This window comes from Somniosus microcephalus, chromosome 5 (genome assembly GCF_052327205.1).
Source record: "Somniosus microcephalus isolate GS21.2 chromosome 5, FLI_Smic_1.0, whole genome shotgun sequence".
Lineage (NCBI taxonomy): Eukaryota > Metazoa > Chordata > Chondrichthyes > Squaliformes > Somniosidae > Somniosus > Somniosus microcephalus.
Window position 1 is genome coordinate 8,014,815 of NC_140991.1, and position 24,529 is coordinate 8,039,343.

Genomic DNA, 24,529 nt, shown 5'->3' on the forward strand with positions numbered 1-24,529 from the left:
TTTACAGGGTGTCCCCGGGAGTGTGTGAATATTTACAGGGGGTCTCTGGGACTGTGTTAATATTTACAGGGTGTCCCCAGGAGTGTGTTAATATTTACAGGGGGTCTCTGGGACTGTGTTAATATTTACAGGGGGTCTCCGGGAGCGTGTGATCAATTGCAGAGGACCCTCAGATATAAAGGTGAGGGAGAGTAAGCTAAACACAGGTCAGTGTGAGAAAGCTACAGGTCTCATCCCAGCTCTGCGCTCACCAGCAAGACTACAGGCGGTCCACTATAAAATTCTGTCAGGCCTGGACAGACTAGATGCAGGAAGGATGTTCCCGATGGCGGGGGAGTCCAGAACCAGGGGTCACAGTCTAAAGGATAAAGGGTAGGCCATTTAGGACTGAAAGGAGGAGGAATTTCTTCACCCAGAGAGTGGTGAAACTGTGGAATTCTCTGCCACAGTGGGCGGTGGAGGCCAATTCATTAAATATATTCAAGAAAGAGTTGGATATGTTTCTTAAGGCTAAAGGGATCAAGGGATATGGGGAGAAGGCAGGGGCAGGGTACTGAATTTGGATGATCAGCCATGATCTCATTGAATGGCGGAGCAGGCTCGAAGGGCTGAATGGCCTACTCCTGCTCCTATCTTCTATGTTTCTATGAAACCTCAACAGAGGACCTCCTGCAAGCACATGAGCATTTCAGCATGTTCCAATCTCATGTTATTAATACTTTGGACAGATTCCAGCCACTCGTGCAGTGGCAGATTGATATGTTGAATGCACTGGTTAAAGTTAGAACTCTGTGCCCGGGAGCTGCTCTGGGGCACATGTCCCATCACCAACTCGCTCTTTTCCTTTGCTTCAGTGCAGACTCCGGCTGCCAATATGGGAGGAGCTGAGAACTCAAGCAGGAAACGCGTGTGTGCGCGGCAAGGCTGGCCTGGGAGAGGTGGAGGAGGGAGAGATCGGCCAGATACCCATGGACTGTGAGACTGACCCATCACCCCGGGACCAGACACCGAGCGACCCCCGGGGCCGGGCACCTAGCGACCCCCGGGGCCGGGCACCGAGCGACCCCCGGGACCGGGCAATCAGCGCCCCCCGGGACCGGGCAATCAGCGCCCCCCGGGACCGGGCACCGAGCGACCCCCGGGACCGGGCACCGAGCGACCCCCGGGACCGGGCAATCAGCGCCCCCCGGGACCGGGCACCGAGCGACCCCCGGGACCGGGCACCGAGCGACCCCCGGGACCGGGCACCGAGCGACCCCCGGGACCGGGCAATCAGCGCCCCCCGGGACCGGGCACCGAGCGACCCCCGGGACCAGACACCGAGCGACCCCCGGGACCAGACACCGAGCGACCCCCGGGGCCGGGCACCGAGCGACCCCCGGGGCCGGGCACCGAGCGACCCCCGGGACCGGGCACCGAGCGACCCCCGGGACCGGGCAATCAGCGCCCCCCGGGACCGGGCACCGAGCGACCCCCGGGACCGGGCACCGAGCGCCCCCCGGGACCGGGCACCGAGCGACCCCCGGGACCGGGCAATCAGCGCCCCCCAGGACCGGGCACCGAGCGACCCCCGGGGCCGGGCAATCAGCGCCCCCCAGGACCGGGCACCGAGCGACCCCCGGGACCGGGCAATCAGCGACCCCCGGGACCGGGCACCGAGCGCCCCCCGGGACCGGGCAATCAGCGACCCCCGGGACCGGGCACCGAGCGACCCCCGGGGCCGGGCACCGAGCGACCCCCGGGACCGGGCACCGAGCGACCCCCGGGACCGGGCAATCAGCGCCCCCCGGGACCGGGCACCGAGCGACCCCCGGGGCCGGGCAATCAGCGACCCCCGGGACCGGGCACCGAGCGACCCCCGGGACCGGGCAATCAGCGCCCCCCAGGACCGGGCACCGAGCGACCCCCGGGACCGGGCACCGAGCGACCCCCGGGACCAGGCACCGAGCGACCCCCGGGACCGGGCAATCAGCGCCCCCCGGGACCGGGCACCGAGCGACCCCCGGGACCAGACACCGAGCGACCCCCGGGACCAGGCACCGAGCGACCCCCGGGACCAGACACCGAGCGACCCCCGGGACCGGGCACCGAGCGCCCCCCGGGACCGGGCACCGAGCGACCCCCGGGCACCGAGCGACCCCCGGGACCGGGCACCGAGCGCCCCCCGGGCACCGAGCGACCCCCGGGACCGGGCAATCAGCGACCCCCGGGACCGGGCACCGAGCGACCCCCGGGACCGGGCACCGAGCGACCCCCGGGACCGGGCAATCAGCGCCCCCCGGGACCGGGCACCGAGCGACCCCCGGGACCGGGCACAGAGCGACCCCCGGGACCGGGCACCGAGCGCCCCCCGGGACCGGGCACCGAGCGACCCCCGGGACCAGGGAATGAGCGACCCCCGGGCACCGAGCGACCCCCGGGACCGGGCACCGAGCGACCCCCGGGACCAGACAATCAGCGACCCCCGGGACCGGGCACCGAGCGACCCCCGGGACCGGGCACCGAGCGACCCCCGGGACCAGGGAATGAGCGACCCCCGGGACCGGGGAATGAGCGATTCTCAGGAGATCCGCGGTGAGTACAAATGGCCAGGAGTCCTTTGTAAGCAGGATATTGCAAACCTGGGTCTGTGTGTCGACAGTGAGGTTTACAAACTTCGCTCCCCAACTCATCCCTCAGTCTCTCCCCATCCCACTTGGACCCTCTGTTGTAACTATTCACAGCGTCAAGCCTCTTGCCTGTTACTTTACATTCTCAGTGTGAGTTGCTTCTGTTTGAAGATAGCGAGAACACTCCGTAACCCAGAACACCACAGTGCCCTCCTGCCTCTTTGCAGTATTTTTTGTTATTAGCGAGATTCACTGTTTTGCTTTCAGTTTCACTTTCCCAAACAAGAACTGACCTTCCACCCATTTCCTCTCAATCAAAACCAGGTTCCAAACTGCTGACAGATAACTTCAAGCACTCACACAGCCTTCAGGCACAGATTGTTTAAATCTAAACATTTATACACTAACCTCCTCCAGCCCGACAACCCTCTAAGATCGCTGCGCTCCTCCAATCCCTTACACATCCCGATTTCCATCGCTCCACCATTGGCAGTCGTGCCTTCAGCTGCCTGGGCCCTCGGCCCTGGAATTCCCTCCCTAAACCTCTCCAACTCTCTCATCCTTTATGATGCTCTTTAAAACCTCCCTATTGGGTCATCTGTCCTCAAATCTCCTTTTGTGGCTCAGTGACAAACTTGGTTTGATAATCGCTCCTGTGAAGTGCCTTCGGATGCTGCACTGTCCCATTAAACACTCCCAGGGCAGGTACAGCACAGGTTAGATACAGAGTAAAGCTCCCTCTACACTGTCCCATTAAACACTCCCAGGGCAGGTACAGCACAGGTTAGATACAGAGTAAAGCTCCCTCTACACTGTCCCATCAAACACTCCCAGGGCAGGTACAGCATGTGTTAGATACAGAGTAAAGCTCTCTCTACACTGTCCCATCAAACACTTCCAGTGCAGGTATAGCACAGGTTAGATACAGAGTAAAGCTCCCTCTACACTGTCCCATTAAACACTCCCAGGGCAGGTACAGCACAGGTTAGATACAGAGTAAAGCTCCCTCTACACTGTCCCATCAAACACTCCCAGGGCAGGTACAGCACAGGTTAGATACAGAGTAAAGCTCCCTCTACACTGTCCCATCAAACACTCCCAGGGCAGGTACAGCATGGGTTAGATACAGAGTAAAGCTCCCTCTACACTGTCCCATCAAACACTTCCAGTGCAGGTATAGCACAGGTTAGATACAGAGTAAAGCTCCCTCTACACTGTCCCATTAAACACTCCCAGGGCAGGTACAGCACAGGTTAGATACAGAGTAAAGCTCCCTCTACACTGTCCCATCAAACACTCCCAGGGCAGGTACAGCACGGGTTAGATACAGAGTAAAGCTCCCTCTACACTGTCCCATCAAACACTCCCAGGGCAGGTACAGCACAGGTTAGATACAGAGTAAATCTCCCTCTACACTGTCCCATCAAACACTCCCAGGGCAGGTACAGCACAGGTTAGATACAGAGTAAAGCTCCCTCTACATGTCCCATCAAACACTCCCAGGGCAGGTACAGCACAGGTTAGATACAGAGTAAAGCTCCCTCTACACTGACCCATCAAACACTCCCAGGGCAGGTACAGCAGGGGTTAGATACAGAGTAAAGCTCCCTCTACACTGTCCCATCAAACACTTCCAGGGCAGGTACAGCACAGGTTAGATACAGAGTAAAGCTCCCTCTACACTGTCCCATTAAACACTCCCAGGGCAGGTACAGCACAGGTTAGATACAGAGTAAAGCTCCCTCTACACTGTCCCATCAAACACTCCCAGGACAGGTACAGCACAGGTTAGATACAGAGTAAAGCTCCCTCTACACTGTCCCATCAAACACTCCCAGGGCAGGTACAGCACAGGTTAGATACAGAGTAAATCTCCCTCTACACTGTCCCATCAAACACTCCCAGGGCAGGTACAGCACAGGTTAGATACAGAGTAAAGCTCCCTCTACACTGACCCATCAAACACTCCCAGGGCAGGTACAGCAGGGGTTAGATACAGAGTAAAGCTCCCTCTACACTGTCCCATCAAACACTCCCAGGGCAGGTACAGCACAGGTTAGATACAGAGTAAAGCTCCCTCTACACTGACCCATCAAACACTCCCAGGGCAGGTACAGCACGGGTTAGATACAGAGTAAAGCTCCCTCTACACTATCCCATCAAACACTCCCAGGGCAGGTACAGCACGGGTTAGATACAGAGTAATGCTCCCTGTACACTGTCCCATTAAGTTGCATGTGTATAAAGTTGTTCACTCTCTCTGGTAGCTGACATGTTGAGCTGTGTGAACTGTGGGAGTTGTTCTCTCCGGGAGCAGATTAACCCTTCTTCTTGTCTAAATACCTGCAGTGCTTCAGGAAGCGAAGGTAAAGGCTCAGAACAGAAACAGGACGAAGAGAATGGCTGAAGTCTGCCATCAGCTCGGAGAGACCTTCAGGAAGAAAGGTCAGTCTGAATTGTGTGGGAAGCGGGCAGTGCCTGTGGCTCTGTGTTTATGTATATCTGTGTGGAGCTATCTCTCACCTCTGAGTCACAAGGTCGTGGGTTCAAGCCCCACTCCAGAGACATGAGCACATAATCCAGGCTGGCACTCCCAGTGCAGTACTGAGGGAGTGCAGCACTGTCAGAGGTCCCATCTTTCAGATGAGACGTTGAGGGGATAATTACTAGTCCGAGCCCCTTTAGGGCTACCCCGGATCAGGCATATTTCTCAAGACGTTCACTTTCAACTAAAATTTGAGGTTGCCGAATCCTAAAGACACTTAATTGGGTCTAAAGGTCTGAACTATAGGGGTCAATTTTCCTGGAGCCGTCAGGCGGGGTTTCAGGCGTGTGGGGGGGGGGGGAATCCCGAATTCGGGGGTCCCGACACCATCCCGCCCAAAACCCCGCCCCACGTAAGTTTCAGGGGTGGCGGGTACCCGCCCCGCAATGGGACCCGCCGAAACCAGGCGGGAAGGGATTAGTGCCAATTAACTGCCTGTTAACAGGTAGTCAACAGGCAGTTTTTAGCCTACTCCCTATTTTGAGGGGTGTCGTGTGGGATTCCCGACGGCTCCAAACCACGCCAGGTTAGAGCAGGCGGGCCGTCGGGTTGAAGGACTTGGAGGGGTCGCGATGTCAGTGTTCAGGTGAGTGATGGGTGCATGAGTGCAAAGGTAAGTGTGTTTGGTGTGTCTAAAGTGTGTAAAGAACTTTTAATTACCTGTACTTACCTTAACAGCCATTCTTCCTGTAGGCGTCAGGAGCCCATCACTCAGCCGGCACTTAAAGCTGAACGGCTGCGATCTCTGAAAAGTGACAGCCTTCAGCTTTGAGTGCTGCTGAGAGTTCTAACTGAGTCTGTGCAGAAGGACTCATGTTAGAACTCAGACTGTCAGTGTTTGGCAGCTTCAAACAGCAGTGAAACACTGATATTTCATGTGTCAAGAACTCTTGACAGATGAAATTGCAGTCTGTGATGTCACCTGTTGCCGGGTGGCCCTTAATTGGCCTGATGAGCCCGCTGGGCAGGCTCAACAAGGTAAATCAAGGGAAAATCGCACGGATTGGCCGGATGTCGATGTCGGCGGGTCTAAAACCCGAAAGTTGTAGTCCCGCCTTCTTCCCGACAGCTTCGGGAAAATCGACCCCATAGAGTCAGAGTTATACAGCACAGAAAGAGGCCCTTTGGCCCATCGTGTCCGCGCCGGCCATCACGCCCAGTCTATTCTAATCCCATTTTCCAGCACTTGGTCCGTGGCCTTGTATGCTATGGTGTTTCAAGTGCTCATCTAAATGCTTCTTGAATGTTGAGGGTTCCTGCCTCTACCACCCTTTCAGGCAGTGAGTTCCAGATTCCAACCACCCTCTGGGTGAAAAAGTTTTTCCTCAAATCCCCTCTAAACCTCCTGCCCCTTACCTTGAAACTATGCCCCCTGGTTACTGACCCCTCTACTAAGGGGAAAAGTTTCTTTCTATCTACCCTATCTATGCCCCATATAATTTTGTACACCTCAATCAGGTCCCCCCTCAGCCTTCTCTGCTCTAAGGAAAACTACCCCAGCCTGTCCAGTCTTCATAGCTGAAGAGCTCCAGCCCAGGTAACATCCTGGTGAATCTCCTCTGCACCCTCTCCAATGCAATCACATCCTTCCTATAGTGTGGCGACCAGAACTGCACACACTATTCCAGCTGTGACCTAACTAGCGTTTTGTACAGCTCCATCATAACCTCCCTGCTCTTATATTCTATGCCTTGGCTAAGGAAGGCAAGTATCCCATATGCCTTTTTAACCACCTTATCTACCTGTCCTGCTGTCTTCAGGGATCTATGTACATGCACATCAAGGTCCCTCTGATCCTCTGTCCTTCCTAGGGTCCTACCATTCATTGTGTATTCCCTTGCCTTGTTAGTCCTCCCAAAATGCATCACCTCACACTTTTCAGGGTTAAATTCCATTTGCCACTGTTCTGCCCATCTAAACATCACGTCTATATTCCCTCCTCGCTATTTACCATCCAACAATTTTCGTGCCAAATTGGTTAGACATGATCTCCCCCTGACAAAGCCTTGCTGACTATCACTGATTAATCCCTGCCTCCAAGTGGAGACTAATTCTGTCCCTCAGAATTTTTCCCAATAATTTCCCTATGTTAGGCTCACTGGCCTGTAATTCCCTGGTTTATCCCTACTACCCTTCTTGAACAATGGTACTACGTTAGCTGTTCTTCAGACCTCTGGCAGCTCCCCTGTGGCCAGAGAGGTTCTGAAAATTTGCGTCAGAGTATATCACAATCCCCCTGCTTGCTTTCTATGTCTACATCGTCCTTCTCCATAGTGAACACAGATGCAAAATATTAATTTAAAACCTCACCTACATCTTCCGGCTCTACACACAGATTGCCACTTTGGTCCCTAATGGGCCCTACTCTTTCCCTGGTTATCCTCTTGTCCTGAATATACTTATAAAACATCTTAGGAGTTTCCTTTATTTTGCATGCCAATGTTTTTTCATGCCCCCTCTTCGCTCTCCTAATTTCTTTTTTAAGTACCACCCTGCACTTTCTATACTCCGCTAGGGCTTCCACTGTTTAGCCCTTTCTATCTGCCAAAAGCCTCGCTTTTTTTCCTAATCCATTCTTGTATATCCCTTGACATCCAGGGTTCCCTGGGTTTGTTGGTCCCACCCTTGACCTTCACGGGAACATGTTGGCGTTGTACTCTATTTCCTTTCTGAAAGACTCCCACTGCTCTGATGTGGATTTTCCTACAAGTATCTGATCCCAGTCCACTTTGGCCAGATCCTGCCTTATCATATTAAAATCGTCCTTCCCCCAATTTAGAACCTTTACTTCCAGTCCATCTTTGTCCTTTTCCATGACTACCTTAAATCTCACCGAATTATGGTCACTGTCACCAAAATGCTCTCCTACTGACACTTCTACCACTTGCCCGGCTACATTCCCTAGAATTAGGTCCAGTACCGCCCCCTCTCTTGTAGGACTTTCTACATGTTGGCTCAAAAAGCTCTCCTGGATGCCTTTAAGAATTCCACACCCTCTAAGCCTTTCACACTCTGACTATCCCAGTTAATATTGGGGAAGTTGAAATCCCCTACTATTGTTACCCTATTATTTCTACACTTCTGAGATTTGCCTACATATCTGTTCCTCTATCTCCCCCTGACTGTTTGGGGTCATTGAGTACACTCCCAGCAAAGTGCTTGCCCCCTTTTGTTTTTAAGTTCTACCTCATTATGGCCTCATTAGAGGAACCTGCTAAGATATCATCCCTCCTTACAGCAGTAATTGACTCCTTGATTAATATTGCGACACCCCCTCCTCTTTTACACCCCCCTCTGTCTCACCTGAAGATTCTATACCCCGGAATACTGAGCTGTCAGTCCTGCCCCTCCCTCAACCATGTCTCTGTGATAGCAACAATATCATATTCCCATGTGTTCATCAACACCTTCAATTCATCTGCTTTACTTGCAAGACTCCTTGCATTAAAATAAATGCCATCCAGCCTTGTACCGTTACATATTTGCTCTGCCTTCCAGGCCGACTTGTTTTTTCCTCTATTTGGCTGTGCATCACATCCTACTACAGCTCCACTCCGTATCCCATCCCCCTGCCAAGTTAGTTTAACCCCCCCAACAGTGCTAGCAAACCTCCCCGCAAGGATGTTGGTCCCGTTTCGGTTCAGGTGCAACCCGTCCGACTTGTACAGGTCCCACCTTCCCTAGAAACAGACCCAGTGATCCAGGAAACTAAAGCCCTCCCTCCTGCACCAACTCTTTAGCCACGCATTCATCTGCTCTATCCTCCTATTCCTATACTCACTAGCACGTGGCACCGGGCGTAATCCAGAGATTACAACCTTTGAGGTCCTGCTTTTTAATCTGCTACCTAGCTCCCTAAATTCTTGTTGCAGGACCTCATCCCTCTTTCTACCAATGTCGTTGGTACCAATGTGAACCACGACCTCTGACTGGTTGCCCTCCCCCTTCAAAATGCCCTGCAGCCGTTCAGTGACATCCTTGACCCTGGCACCAGGGAGGCAACATACCATCCTGGAGTCACGTCTGCAGCCACAGAAACGTCGATCTGTTCCCCTTACGATAGAATCCCCTATCACTATTACTCTCCCACTCTTTTTCCTCCCCTCCTGTGCAGCTGAGCCGCTCGTAGTGCCACGGACTTGGGCTCTTGCTGCATTCCCCTCAGAAACCATCTCCCCAGCAGTATCCAAAACGGAAAATCTGTCGGAGAGGGAGATGGACCCAGGGGACTCCTGCACTACCTTCCTAGTTCTTTTACTCTGTCTGGCAGTCACCCATTCCTTGTCTGCCTGTGCACTCTTTACCTGCAGTGTGACCACCTCGTTAAACGTGCTATCCACGAAGATCTCAGCTTCGCGGATGCTCCACAGTGACTGCAGCTCCTGCTCCGAAACGCGGATTTCGAGTAGCTGCAGCTGGAGACACTTCCTGCACACGTGTTCACCCTGGACACCGAAAGTGTCCCTGACTTCCCACATAGCACAGGAGGAGCACTCCACGCTGCCGAGCTACCCTGCCATGCCCTACCCTTAATTTACTCCCTTTAAATTAAAGAATATTAAATACACTAGGGACCTTACTTCCCATTAAACACTACTAACTCTAAACTAGAGACCTTACTTTGACTTTAACGACTGGACTGTAGAAATACTCACCAGGTCCTACTTACCAATCAGCTCCTTCCCTGGTTGTGACATCACTTTAGTGGTTTCACAGTTGTTGTTTGACTTCTCCCGCTCTCGGACTCTTTCCTTGGTGTACAGTAAGAACCAGTTCCTACAGGGTGAAAAGTTAGGAAAAACAAAGGCGAAGCAAGGGCGCTCCTCCTTCCACTCCTCACCTAACTCCCTGACTCACCCAACTCGCAGCACTCTGTTTAAACCGCACTTCAAAGCCTGTTTTTATAGGCCCTGAAACAAAGGATCTTGCTGGGTTCTGCTACAGGAGAACCAGTTTAATCTAGTTTCCCTAATTAACTGCCTTCAGCTGCTCTGAATTGTAGGCCTTGTATATCCCTTTATAACCCTGCCTAAAGCTGGGAAATTTAGATTTTATACAGTAAACAGTAACAGTAAATGTGAAACAAACAAAAGTTTGATTTTAGCAAACAGTTAAGATTCCCTGACTCACCCAACTCGTAGCACTCTGTTTAAACTGCACTTTGTTTAAACCTCTTTCCCTAAAGGAAAGGAACAACCTGAGAATGTTACCGTCCTCCAGATAGCACTTTTAATAAGTTTAGTTAGACTGTAACATTCCGGATATTATGAGGGTCTGGAAAACTCCCCCAGAATTCTGTAACTCTCCACCAAAGAGTGTACAGAGATCGAGTTCGCGAGTTTTTGATACAGAAGTCTTACGTGAGACAATTCTAAAAATATATAGATTTATTAAAGAACCGACATGCAATTTACAGTTGATGAGTCAATCGCAACATTAACAATTTTAAAAAGAGAAAACTTACGATCTTATCATCAGAGAATCTTACTTTCAAATCTTAACTTCGCTACAATATTACAGTTCTTAGGGCTAAAAATTCAGTTGGGCGCCCAGCTCGCCTGGGCGCCGGAATTACCGCTGCGTGCGGAGCCACTTGCGCCATCCGGATATTCAGTTTCTGCACCCCAAATGGAAGCGGGCCGCTAAACGAGGCTTCCCGCGCCCTGCTTGGGGCGCTGAAACTGAATATCGGCGCGCTAAGGGCCGCAGCGCCACACGCTGTGGCACGGCACGCTGCGGTACTGCAGGCCTTCCTCCCACTGTTAAGGGGGAGGTGCCTGCAACAGCGCGATCCCCGCTCGCGAGTGCCGGCAAATGAGCCCGGCACCAAGGAGAAGTGCCGGGCTCTCGGGAAACAGCCGGCAATGCCGTGGGGGGGGGGGGTGGTGTAGGAGGCCGGGGACGGAGGTGCGGGCAGGCGGCCGCCGAAAAAGCGGCCGGTCGCACCTCCACCTTAACTAGCGCCACTACCGCCACAGGTAGGCCCCTGTGTACCGGTCGCTATTTGCGGCCGGCGCTGAGGAGGCGGGTGCGACCAAATATGGCCATCGGGGCGATAGCGGGGCGCTGCGCACACCGAGGACGTCATCGGTGGCGGCGCAGCGCTACCGGCTAACGCCGCCATTAGCGCCCCGCTAAATATCGCGGTAGGTGTGGCCAGTGGCGCAAAAGCCACTGAGTGCCCTCTTTGGGCGCAAACTGGTGGCGCAGCCCACTGAATTTCTAGGCCTTAGTGTTCTACAGGATATCCACCAAAATCAAATACCTTTGATCCCCGCGTACAAAGAGTTGGAGACTACAGAGTCGCCTCTGAAGCCGTGAATCGCTTTGCCTGATTAAAGCGAGTCTGTTATCCCATTTGAGAGTTCAATATTTATACCCTTTCCCAGTGGCATTTCCTTTAAGGTTTTCGGCTGATGCAAGCTAATTATCTCCAGTCATCTTTCTGCTGACCTCTGCAACTCTTACTGCCACCTCACCCAGATGCCGTCTCATCTCTGGGTGTTCTAAGTTTACCATATAAAAATGGTGTGACGGCAGGTGTTCCTTACTTTGTCATCTTTACGAGGGCAGATGTTCCTTATCTTATGTGCTTCTTTACGAAGTGTAAATTAGAACACCTTATCCAGGGTGAACCATTGTTTTTTTTCCCAAAAGTTCAACCAGTTGTGTAGTGTATGTACCCGTCTATCTTTAAGGGAACTATTGAATGTAACCGTTCACCTTTAAGAGAACTACTTTAGGTGTGGCACTATTTGTTTGGCTTCTGTATACTGTAATACCGATAGTGACCACACCAGTATATAAGTGTTGTGGCAGGATTGCTGGGGCTGATTCGCCCGGACCTTCGAATAGTAAAGACCTGTTTGTTTGTTACTTCTGAAGTCTGTGTATTTATTAACTGCACAACCCACAGACTTTACAGTGGCGACGAGTCCGATCGTACCCTGCGGCAAGATTACCAAAGCAAGAAGAGCGTCGAAGAGAGGCAACCGCCCTCGTCGTGCTGCTGGAAGAAAACACGAGGCTGCAGCAGGAGAAAGGTGGAAGACTTTAGCAACAAAAGCTTCCATTAGCAACAGGCACTGACTACCCTTCTACCACGGTGCAGAGTGAGCCGATCAGCAGGGAACAAGGCGGCCGCGGAGACTGTGAGTAGGGGAAGGTGTAGAAGTATCCGGAGGATAAGGGCAGAGCACTCGACCTTGGTCGAGGGGGAGCTGAGCCGGTCAAAAGTCGGGTCCAACGGCGTCGGGTGACAGCCGGACCGCGATCGGCGGGAAAAATCCGGGCAGCGACCGCAGCCACGAAGCGCTGAGCCTGTGAGTAGGCGCGGGAAGAGAAACCCAGCCGCAGCCGGGGAGGGAAACACCGGTCTGCGAGAGGGCTGGGGAGGCGAACGGGAACCGTGCGGGTGAGAGCTGGGTGCGGAGAGAGAGACTGCGAGGAGCCAGTCCAGCGGCTGAGCTGTTCTCCACCAACGGGGTACTCAGAGCCGGCAAAACCGAACGTGCGGGAGTGGGTGAGAGACACAGCCGAAAACGGGGTGAGAGACTGCGCGAGAGCCAGTCCAGCGGCTGAACTGTTCTCCACCAACGGGGTACCCAGGGCCGGTAGCACCGAACGTGCGGGCGAGAGAGCGACAGAGCCGGGTACGGAGAGAGAGACTGCGCGAGAGCCAGTCCAGCGGCTGAACTGTCCTCCGTTAACGGGGTGTACCCAGCGCCGGTAGAGCCGTGCGGGCGGGAGGAAAAGACATAGCCGAGTAAGGGGAGCTGTGTGGAAGCCAGCCAGCGGCTGAACCTGTCCGCTGTGGGGGAAGCGTACCCCTTCCACCGGGAAGAAACGCGGGAAGCCGCCATTAGCCGGAGAAGACGCCAGAAGCGGGAAACCGCCATTGAAGTGGGCGGGGCGAGAAAGGAAGAGCGGGAAACCGCCGATTTCGCGGGAAAACCGCCATCTTAGAAACAAACAAATAAATAAGAATACTTAAAGAAATACTGGTGCTGCTCCCAAGGGAAGAAAAATGCCTAAGCGAGGGAATATTAACGACTTTAATTCTGAAATAGAAGACTGGGCCACGTACGTGGAACGCATAGAGATCTATTGCGAAGCCAACAAAATAGAGGAAGACGACAAGGCGATAACATTGCTAAACTCGATGGGGGCAAAAACATACGGGCTCGTGAAGCATCTAATAGCACCAAATAAACCAGCGGATCAGACCTTCGAAGAGATTGTGGCTGTGCTGAAGGACCACTTGAACCCCACACCGTTGATGCTGGTTGAACGATTCAAATTCTACGCAAGAACGCAGAAGAAAGACGAAAGCAATGCGGAATACTTGGTCGAACTGCGTAGGCTAGCGAAATACTGCCAGTTCGGAGGGAATCTGACAGAAGCGCTGCGGGACAAGTTCGTATGCGGATTGTCCAAAGAAGGGACGCAGAAGCGACTACTGGAAGAGAACGACCTCACACTGGACAGGGCTGTCCTTATAGCTGCATTGCACGAAGCCGCAGCGAAAGGAACGGCGGAAATGCAACTAAAGGCGGCGGCACTCGGGGTGGACCAAATTACTTCAAGCACAACAAAATGCTACCGTTGTGGGAAGACAACGCATGACCAGAATCAATGCTGGTTTAAGAACCAAGAGTGTAGGAAATGTGGCAAACTGGGTCACATCGCGAAGGTATGCCGGTCCGGGAAAAAGACCAATAATCAAAGGAAGCCACCACAAGAAAAGTACAACAAGGTACACAAGGTGGCTGAGAAGAGTTCAGACGAACAGAATTCAGACTCAGACCCAAACAACCAGGAGCTGGGTAGGCTGAGAATCCACAATGTGGGTAAAGAAACGGATCTACAGGCCATCTGGGTCATACTAAAAATAGCTGGAGTCCAAGTAAGAATGGAGCTGGACACTGGATCAGCTCTATCAGTCATCAACCGAAGGGACTACCACCGGCTAGTCTCTCACATACCTTTAAGAAATACCAAGTTCGTATTACAGACATACACGGGACATAACGTATACCCCGTGGGGAAAATAAGAGTCAAGGTGAGAGATAGGGGTAAAGAACACCCAAGAATGAACTTGTACGTATTACCTGAGGGAGGACCACCACTTCTAGGACGGGAGTGGATTAAGAAAATAGACATGGAATGGCATTACCTAAAAGCCATAATGAGGGAGGACTCGGTGCAAGCTATTAGCTCAGAATCTGAAATGGATGATGATAAGACCAAGTCGGAAATGGAAGACAAGGCTAAAAGGGACTTGCCGACGATGGGAAAGAAAACGAAGACATGCAGAAGGACTTATGGTACCAAGAAGAATAAAGCTGCAGAGCAGAACTCCAGGTTGACAGAGAATTCTGAGCCTGTTCAAGCAAAGGATCCATCCATGACGGAAGAACACCGAGCTCGGACGCAAACTTATGTCAAAGTACGACAACAATTAGAACAGTTGAGTGACCGTCTCGTACAGGAGATGAAAAATATGGAAAGGTTCTGGGACACCGAATGGGAGAACCTGGAAAGACTACAGAGACAGCTAGCTCAAGCAGAGAGCGACCATAGAGCCATCGTGGTCAAATACCAATCACATTCCCCTGATGCTGTTCAGGAACTAGAATATTTACAGAATGAACTAAAGGAAGAGGAATCTTCAGGGAGCCAGGATTTTATTCCAGTTCTTCTCTACGACTCCTTACAAGCAGAGTGTGAGAAGTTGAAAGAACAGTATGAACAGGCCCAGGCTACAATTCTGGAGGGGGTTAACTCGGCAGCCTCCGAAAAGCTAGTTTCAGTAGAAGCATATGAACAACTAAAGGTTGAACATGAGCAAGAAGTCCAAAGGCTGCAGGAAATTCTTGATGAGCTCAAGGCCAAGACAGACTCATCGGTAGGAGCTCCATCCATAGATGAGAAATTAGAGGTGAAAATCATGGCAGAGCATGAAAGACAGGGGCCTAGAAATTGAGTTTTGGCTTAGCCAGGGCTTTAGCGCCGGAAGTTAGTGCCGGCGCTAAGTCCCCCTGCGCGCGCCAAAAATTCAGCAGGGCCGCGCCCAAACGGCTGCCGGCGCTACTGAAGGGTCATTGCGGCGGTAATTCGGCGCTAACTGCCGTTTCGCGCCGCAATTCCGGCGCTGCGGCACCCGATGCGGTGCGGCAGGCTCGGGAAGTGCAGGCCTCCTCCTTCCCTTAAGGAGGAGCTGCCTGCACCCGGCCGCGGCCCGCGAAAATCTTTATAAAAATGAGCCCGGCACCTCGGACAAGTGCCGGGCTTGCTTCTGTTCCGGGGGGGGGGAAGTCCGGGGAGGGAGCTGCGGCCAGGCGGCCGGCGGGAAAGCGGCCGGCCGCCACGGGGCCTTTAATGCGCCGGCGCAAAGGCTTGTAAGACTCTGTTGCCAGAGTCTTAGTTGCGGCTGCCACGGGCGAGGCGGCCGCAACTGAATTTCGGCGCTGGGGCCCGTCGGCATGGCAACCGGGACGCTGCGCACACCGATGACGTCATCGGTGCCGGCGCAGCGCTACCGGTCTACCGCGGCGGAAGGGCCCCAGGCAATTTCGGCGCCGGCGCCAATTGCAGCGCTAGGCCCTCTAGCGCCGCAAAATCGGCGCTAAGGGCACTCAATTTCTAGGCCAGGATGTCCAAGAACTTATAAAAACATTGAAGGACACCCAAGACAAATATGAGGCGGCAATGACCGAGGTTCAACAACTTGAAGAACAGATTCAACTGGGAATCCTTTCAGTGGAAGAACAGGACACTGTAAGAATGGTCCCTGAACATGAACTAGAGAGCATCAGGGCGCAACTTTTCCGAGCGCTGAAAGCCAAAGTTCAAGAGGAATGTAAGGTGGAAGTATTGGAGAAAGAGGTGGAGGAAATGGAGAAGACTCTGATCCACCGTGTTCCCAGGGAAGAGTTAACGGTCAGCCAACTCCTTCATATGCTGAAGGACAAGACTCTGCAAGGGGAACAATCTGAACACGAGCTTCAATCTTCAGGGGGAACGAGTTCGGAGCTCTCAAAAGTCACGGAGATAGCTGAGGTGGCAACACAAATTTTACAAGGATGCCAAAAGTACGTTGAATCACGTCAAGGTGAACAGAAGAATGTGGAAACCGTTACTTCAGTAGAAGGGTTAAATAGCCTGATAACGCAATTACCGATGGAAAGGAAGGTATTGAACTCACAAATGAGGGCCGTCGTGAAGGAATGGCAGATAACCCAGGAAGAGCAGGATGAATATGAATGCATGAAGAAGGCTTTTCAAGAAAGATGTTTAGGGAAGGAACCACCGTCAGCTAACGTCCAGACGGTTGAGGAGGAAGAAGAAGTCTCTCTCGCTGACCTAACTCAGGACGAACCCGAATATTACCATGACCTGTTGAGTGACACTGAATATTACGAGGATGTGGTCTGCCCAGCTTGTGATGAAAACTCTCAAAGTGCTGAAATCCGGAGGAAGCACTTAAGGTCTAAGGAACATAGAGAGTTGGTGGCGCTACAGCTGGCAGCCGAGAAAGGAGCTCCGAGAGTTTCAAAAAGGCAGAAAAGAAAAAGAAGAAGCAGAAGATAATAACTGTCTAAAATATTAGCACTTCTACCATTCCAGGCGGGACATTACGAAAGGAGCTAAATTAGTTGAAAAACTGGAAAATGTCAAGACAGCCAGTTGGTTGTAAAAGTCCGCACTGCTGGTTCAACAGGACGAAGGTTCAAGCTGTTACGTCAAGAAAAAGGCTATGGAGGAGTCACGCTAGCCAGGTAATCCGTTTACACCAAAGAGATGTTGTTCGGAACGAGTCAAGATCAGAGACTGAACCTGTGAACTGTTTCCACCGAGATTATATTTGTAAATTGTTTTATATGACATTGACTCCACCGAGATTATATCTGTAATTTGTTTTATAGGAAGTTGAAGATATGTATGTTTAACGGGGACTCTGTAAGTAATAAGCTAAAAAGGGAGGATTGTAGTGTATGTACCCGTCTACCTTTAAGGGAACTATTGAATGTAACCGTTCACCTTTAAGGGAACTACTTTAGGTGTGGCACTATTTGTTTGGCTTCTGTATACTGTAATACCGATAGTGACCACACCAGTATATAAGTGTGGTGGCAGGATTGCTGGGGCAGATTCGCCCGGACCTTCGAATAGTAAAGACCTGTTTTGTTTGTTACTTCTGAAGTCTGTGTATTTATTAACTGCACAAACCACAGACTTTACAAGTTGGGGCCCTTCACCTTCTGTTTCAATAAGGTTATTTGTTCAGGGTCAACAACTGTCTTATCTCAATAGCCAGAATGCTTTCACAGCTATTTCATCGTTAGGTTTCTAAATTTCCAAACCCAGTTGGTCCTGTTTTAATAAGACCAGAATACTTTCATAAGAAAGTGTCTTTTTCTGAATCGGTTATCTGGCTCATTCCTTCGCAGCGTAAAACCGAGGCCCCGTCTGCCCTCTCGGGTGGATGTAAAAGACCCCATGGCACTATTTCTAAGAAGAGCAGGGGAGTTCTCCCCGGTGTCCTGGCCCTCAACTAAAACATCACTAAAACAGATGATCTAGTCATTATCACACTGCTGTTTGTGGGATGTAAGAACATAAGAAACAGGAGCAGGAGTGGGCCACACGGCCCCTCAAGCCTTCTCCGCCATTCAGTAAGATCATGGCTGAACTTGTACATCATCTCCACTTTCCTGCACTATCCCCAATCCCTTGATTCCTTTAATGTCCAAAAATCTATCGATCTCAGCCTTGAATATACTCAACAACTGAGCTTCGACAGTCCAAGGGCAGAGAATTCCAAAGTTTCAAAACCCTCTGAGTGAAGAAATTTCTCCTCATCTCAGTCTTAAATGGCCGACCCCTTATCCCGAGACTGTGACCCCTGGTTCTGGACTCCCCAGCCAGGGGAAGCAGCCTCTCAGTATCGCCTTGCTGTGCGTGATTTGGCTGCTGCGTTTCCTACATTACAGCAGTGACTATACTTCAAATGTACTTCATTGACTGTAAAGCACTTTGGGGCGTCCTGGGTCGATGAAAGGTTCACTCTTTCTTTCCTTTTCTGTCTCGCTCTTTCTTTCTCATTTTCTGTCTTTCTCTTCCTCTCTTTCCTTCTCTTTCTCTCTCTCTCTCTTTCTCCCTTTCGTTCTTTCTCTTTCTTTCTATTTCTGTCTCTCCATCTTTCTCTTTCTTTCACTCACTCTGTCCCTCACTCTCTCGATGCCCTCACTCCATCACACTCTCTCTCTCTCTCTCTCTCTCTCTATCCCCGACAGGCGAGTTCCAGGCAGCCATTCAGGAGCATGAACAGGAGTTGCGGCTGTTGGAGGCGCGGCGAGATGTGATTGGCTGTGGGGTCGCGCATCGGATGATTGGCGAATGCTTCCTGGAGCTCAAGAATTGCGAGTCTTCCTTGAAGGTAAATCAGAGACCCGGGGCGGCGGGGGGAGTGAGGGTTGCAATCGTGTTGAGTGTGAGGAGTAGGAGGTGTACTGGAGTGCGGTGCAGTGACTGGAGGAGAGTGAAGTGGGCGAGGGGAGGGAGTATTGTGAATAGTGAGGCTGGAGGGGGTGGAGTTGTCATCAAAGAGTAAGAATAGTATTCTTAACTTGAAAACTCTGGTGAGGTCATTTAATTTTTTCTGGCATTGTAGCCCTGTCCTGGGAACTAAGTTCCTGGCATTGACCTCCTCTGTCACCTTTTCTCACTGGTGACAGAGGTATTGCCTGGATGGAGTTTCCTCTCTGTGGGGGTCTCCGTCCTGCCACTGCCCGGACTAGAGCCACCAAGGCAGCCTCAGAGAGGCCTGGTGCCCCACCCAGTGCTTGCTGCAGCCAGTTCTCTCCTTTTAAGCTTTCCCCAGTGTCTGCAGCCAGAATGCAGCCTCCACTTTAAGAGATGCTGCCTGCCTTTAAGGGGCGTCAGAGATGCGCGATATCCAGCCCCAGCGACTGGCTGCAGCCCTGTGTCGTGATAATGAGCGGACTGCACGAATATTGCATGCAGTCTGGGACAACGCAACAGGCCACGCCTCCTGTGAGCCCCTCCCCCTGACCGACCCTCCCCCCTGCTCGCCCCTCCCCCGACCGCTGCTCACCCTGCCCCTCCCCCTGACCGACCCTCCCCCCTGCTCGCCCCTCCCCGACCGCTGCTCACCCTGCCCCTCCCCCTGACCGACCCTCCCCATTCCCGCTGCTCACCTCGCCCCTCCCCTCCCCCTGACTGACCCTCCCCATTCCCGCTGCTCACCCCGCCCCTCCCCCTGCTCACCCCTCCCCCTCCCCTGCGCACCCCTCCCCCTGCTCGCCCCGCCCCCTGCTACCCCCTCCTCGCCCCTCCCCTGATCGCCCCTCCCCCACCGGTCACTCCTCCCCCTTGCTCGCCCATCCCCCTGCTCGCCCCTCCCCCTGATTGCCCATTTTTGGGCGAGATCAAATTTTTATGCCAGTGTGTATTACAGCGCTGTATATATATGAGGAAAGATTGGATAGGCTGGGGTTGTTTTCTTTGGAACAGAGGAGGCTGAGGGGAGACTTAATTGAGGTGTATAAAATTATGAGGGACCTAGATAGAGTGGACAGGAAGGACCTATTTCCCGTAGCAGAGGGGTCAATAACCAGGGGCAGAGATTTAAAGTAATTGGTAGAAGGATTAGAGGGGATTTGAGGGGAAATTTCTTCACCCAGAGGGTGGTGGGGGTCTGGAACTCACTGCCTGAAAGGGTGGGAGAGGCAGAAACCCTCATCACATTTAATAAGTGCTTGGATGTACACTTGAAGTGCCGGAACCTACAGGGCTACGGACCAAGAGCTGGAAAGTGGGATTAGGCTGGAGAGCTCTTTGTCGGCCGGCACAGACACAATGGGCCGAATGGCCTCCTTCTGAGCTGGAACTTTCTATGATATATATAAAACATTTAACACAGTGACATGGTGGTATTTGAACTCACGTGCTCCGGTATATTGGTCCAATAACATAACCGCCACACCACCGTACCCTATTTACACTTCAGTCAGTGACTTTTTAAAAAATTCATTCTCAAGAAGTGGACGTCACTGGCAAGGCCGGCATTTATTGCCCATCCCTAATTGCCCTTGAGAAGGTGGTGGTGAGCCGCCTTCTTGAACCGCTGCAGTCCGTGTGGTGAAGGTACTCCCACAGTGCTGTTAGGGAGGCAGTTCCAGGATTCTGACCCAACGACGATGAAGGACTGGCCGATATATTTCCCAAGTCAGGATGGTGTGTGACTTGGAGGGAAACTTGGAGGTGGTGGTGTTCCCATGTGCCTGCTGCCCTTGTCCTTCTAGGTGGTAGAGGTCGCGGGTTTGGGAGGTGCTGCCGAAGAAGCCTTGGCGAGTTGCTGCAGTGCATCTTGTAGATGGTCCACACTGCAGCCACGGTACGCCGGTGGTGGAGGGAGTGAATGTTTAAGGTGTATTTCTGTATTAATTATGCTTGGGTTTTATGGGTCCAAGTCCCACAGAAGGTTCTCTTCCTCTCAGTAACGTGTCCATTCCCTTCTCCCCCAGCATCACAGGGCGTATTTGGAATTGGCTCAATCAATCACCAATTACATTGAGGAACAACGAGCCTGGATGCTGATTGGCCGGACTTACTTGTTCATGCACCAACGCGACCAATCCAGCGAGGCCCTACAGGAAGCTCAAAAGGCGTTCGTGAAAAGTCTGGAAATCCTGGATGACAATCTGGAAGGTAGAAAATGTTTGTGTTTCCTTATTCTTCTGACGGAGTTGTACATAAGTTGTAGTTTGTGAAGGGGGCGGGAGGTTTCGGAGACCATTGTGGAGAAATCAAGCCTCAGGATGATAAAGGAGTAGACTGGCAGCAAAGAGAGAAAGATAAATCCCTTAAATCCCTCCTTGGCCTCACCCCTCCCTATCTCTGCAACCTCCTCCAGCCCCACAACCTTCCGAGATCTCTGTAACCTCCTCCAGCCCCACAACCCTCCGAGATCTCTGTAACCTCCACCAGCCCCACAACCCTCCGAGATCTCTGTAACCTCCTCCAGCCCCACAACCCTCCGAGATTTCTGTAACCTCCACCAGCCCCACAACCCTCCGAGATCTCTGTAACCCCCTCCAGCCCTACAACCATCCGAGTTCTATGTAACCTCCACCAGCCCTACAGCCATCCGAGATCTCTGTAACCTCCTCCAGCCCCACAACCCTCCGAGATCTCTGTAACCTCCACCAGCCCTACAGCCATCCGAGATCTCTGTAACCTCCACCAGCCCTACAACCCTCCGAGATCCCTCCTCCCTCCTCCAGCCCCACAACCCTCCGAGATCTCTGTAACCCCCTCCGGCCCTACAACCCTCTGACATCTCTGTAACCCCCTCCGGCCCTACAACCCTCCGAGATCTCTGTAACCTCCTCCAGCCCCACAACCCTCCGAGATCTCTATAACCCCCTCCGGCCCTACAACCCTCTGACATCTCTGTAACCTCCTCCAGTCCTACACCCCCTCGAGATCTCTGTAACCTCCTCCAGCCCTACAACCCTCCGAGATCTCTGTAACCCCCTCCAGCCCTACAACCCTCCGAGATCTCTGCTTTCCTCCAACTCTGGCCTCTTGCGCATCCAACTACTTCTTCGCTCCACCATTGGCGGCCGTGCCTTCAGCTGCCTAGGTCCTAAGCTCTGGAATTCGCTCCCATAACCTTTACCCACTCTCTATATCGTTCTCCTCCTTTAAGACGCTCATTGAAAACCCACTTTGACCAAGCTTGTAGTCACCTGTTCCAATATCTCCTCCTTTGACTCACCGTCTATTATTGTCTGATTCCACTCCTGTGCAGTGATTTTCAACATTAAAGGCGCTACATAAATGCGAGTTTGTTGTTGATAGTTAGTGTAATGCCACTTGCTTCGTTGCTACTGACCTCCAACAGGATGTCCTAGCAGGAAATCTGGGGCAACGTTTTTTTTTTAATGATTATTTTTCCGCAGGTTCGAATGTTTATAAACTGACGGTGTTGGAAGTGAAGAAGATGCGAGTAGGACTGTACCTGAACCTAGGGATTGTGTGGAACCTGATGAAGGACTTTGCACACAGTATGGAGTACATCCAGCGAAGTATCTTCATTGCACAGTGAGTTCCAGCTACCCTGTGACGCACGGCCGTTCGACCGTCAGTGCCCCTCAGAACTTCGCTCTCCCGTTATTCCTCAGGCCCACATATGAGGACCTACCTGTCCTTTCCCAGCGAGTGTGCGCGGGATGTGGTTTTGGATTATGAGTGGAATTTTTGGAGTTGGTGACAGAAATTGGCAAAGTTCACTCGGACAAAGTTCAAATTGCTCGGAATGGTTCAAATTGCGTTGTTAATGAGTGTGAAGTCTATCTATACAAATGGAACAAATTTGTCCGGTGTAATGGCCTTTGCCTGTTCTCCTTAAGGTTCTACTGTGTTAGCTGTGGCTCAGCGGGCAGCACTCTGACCTCTCAGTCAGAAGGTTCTGGGTTCACGTTCCCACTCCAGAGACTTGAGCACAAAATCCCATACTGTTGGGAGAGTCAGTACTGAGGGAGCGCCGCACTGTCGGAGGGGCAGTACTGAGGGAGTGCCGCACTGTCGGAGGGGCAGTACTGAGGGAGCGCCGCACTGTCGGAGGGGCAGTACTGAGGGAGCGCCGCACTGTCGGAGGGGCAGTACAGAGGGAGCGCTGCACTGTCGGAGGGGCAGTACTGAGGGAGCGCCGCACTGTCGGAGGGGCAGTACACAGGGAGCGCTGCACTGTCGGAGGGGCAGTACTGAGGGAGCGCCGCGCTGTCGGAGGGGCAGTACAGAGGGAGCGCTGCACTGTCGGAGGGGCAGTACTGAGGGAGCGCCGCACTGTCGGAGGGGCAGTGCAGAGGGAGCGCTGCACTGTCGGAGGGGCAGTACTGAGGGAGCGCTGCACTGTCGGAGGGGCAGTACTGAGGGAGTGCTGCACTGACGGAGGGGCAGTACTGAGGGAGCGTCGCACTGTCGGAGGGGCAGTACTGAGGGAGTGCTGCACTGTCAGAGGGGCAGTACTGAGGGAGTGCCGCACTGTCGGAGGGGCAGTACTGAGGGAGTGCCGCACTGTCGGAGGGGCAGTACTGAGGGAGTGCTGCACTGTCGGAGGGGCAGTACTGAGGGAGTGCTGCACTGACGGAGGGGCAGTACTGAGGGAGCGCCGCACTGTCGGAGGGGCAGTACTGAGGGAGTGCCGCACTGTCGCAGGGGCAGTACTGAGGGAGCGCTGCACTGTCGGAGGGGCAGCACTGAGGGAGTGCCGCACTGTCGGAGGGGCAGTACTGAGGGAGCGCCGCACTGTCGGAGGGGCAGTACTGAGGGAGTGCCGCACTGTCGGAGGGGCAGTACTGAGGGAGTGCCGCACTGTCGGAGGGTCAGTACTGAGGGAGCGCCGCATTGTCGGAGGGGCAGTACTGAGGGAGCGCCGCCCTGTCGGAGGGGCAGTACTGAGGGAGTGCCGCACTGTCGGAGGGGCAGTACTGAGGGAGCGCCGCACTGTCGGAGGGGCAGTACTGAGGGAGTGCCGCACTGTCGGAGGGGCAGTACTGAGGGAGCGCCGCACTGTCGGAGGGGCAGGACTGAGGGAGCGCCGCACTGTCGGAGGGGCAGTACTGAGGGAGTGCCGCACTGTCGGAGGGGCAGTACTGAGGGAGTGCCGCACTGTCGGAGGGGCAGTACTGAGGGAGTGCAGCACTGTCGGAGGGGCAGTACTGAGGGAGTGCTGCACTGACGGAGGGGCAGTACTGAGGGATCGCCGCACTGTCGGAGGGGCAGTACTGAGGGAGTGCCGCACTGTCGGAGGGGCAGTACTGAGGGAGCGCCGCACTGTCGGAGGGGCAGTACTGAGGGAGTGCCGCACTGTCGGAGGGGCAGTACTGAGGGAGCGCCGCACTGTCGGAGGGTCAGTACTGAGGGAGCGCCGCACTGTCGGAGGGGCAGTACTGAGGGAGCGCCGCACTGTCGGCGGGGCAGTACTGAGGGAGCGCCGCACTGTCGGAGGGGCAGTACTGAGGGAGCGCTGCACTGTCGGAGGGGCAGTACTGAGGGAGCGCTGCACTATCGGGGGCAGTACTGAGGGAGCGCTGCACTGTCGGAGGGGCAGTACTGAGGGAGTGCTGCACTATCGGAGGGGCAGTACTGAGGGAGCACTGCACTGTCGGAGGGGCAGTACTGAGGGAGCGCTGCACTGTCGGAGGGGCAGTACTGAGGGAGTGCTGCACTGTCGGAGGGGCAGTACTGAGGGAGAGCTGCACTGTCGGAGGGGCAGTACTGAGGGAGCGCCTCACTGTCAGAGGGGCAGTACTGAGGGAGCGCTGCACTATCGGGGGCAGTA

The 24,529-nt window shown here is 53.4% G+C and overlaps 2 protein-coding genes across 5 annotated transcripts in view; one reads left to right on the forward strand and one right to left on the reverse strand.

Annotated features, from left to right (window-relative positions):
• The window catches only part of LOC147116851 (alanine aminotransferase 1-like), an 83,217-nt gene extending 80,065 nt beyond the window's left edge, over positions 1–3,152 (reverse strand). The window contains exon 1 of the transcript XR_015078321.1: positions 3,018–3,152. The gene's annotated coding sequence lies outside the window, so the exon portion shown is untranslated. The remainder of the gene's footprint in view (positions 1–3,017) is intronic.
• Positions 2,346–24,529, forward strand: part of LOC147116852 (tonsoku-like protein) — a 207,801-nt gene continuing 185,617 nt past the window's right edge. For 2 of the 4 annotated variants that reach the window (XM_085987258.1, XM_085987259.1), the window contains exons 1-5: positions 2,357–2,574; positions 4,959–5,054; positions 18,453–18,595; positions 20,706–20,889; positions 22,146–22,287. In XM_085987258.1, coding sequence (XP_085843384.1) covers positions 2,388–2,574; positions 4,959–5,054; positions 18,453–18,595; positions 20,706–20,889; positions 22,146–22,287 — 752 coding nt within the window. In that variant the 5' untranslated portion in view covers positions 2,357–2,387. Of the gene's footprint in view, positions 2,575–4,687; positions 5,055–18,452; positions 18,596–20,705; positions 20,890–22,145; positions 22,288–24,529 lie in introns of those variants that run through there. The other 2 variants (XM_085987261.1, XM_085987260.1) reach the window with 2 other exon arrangements.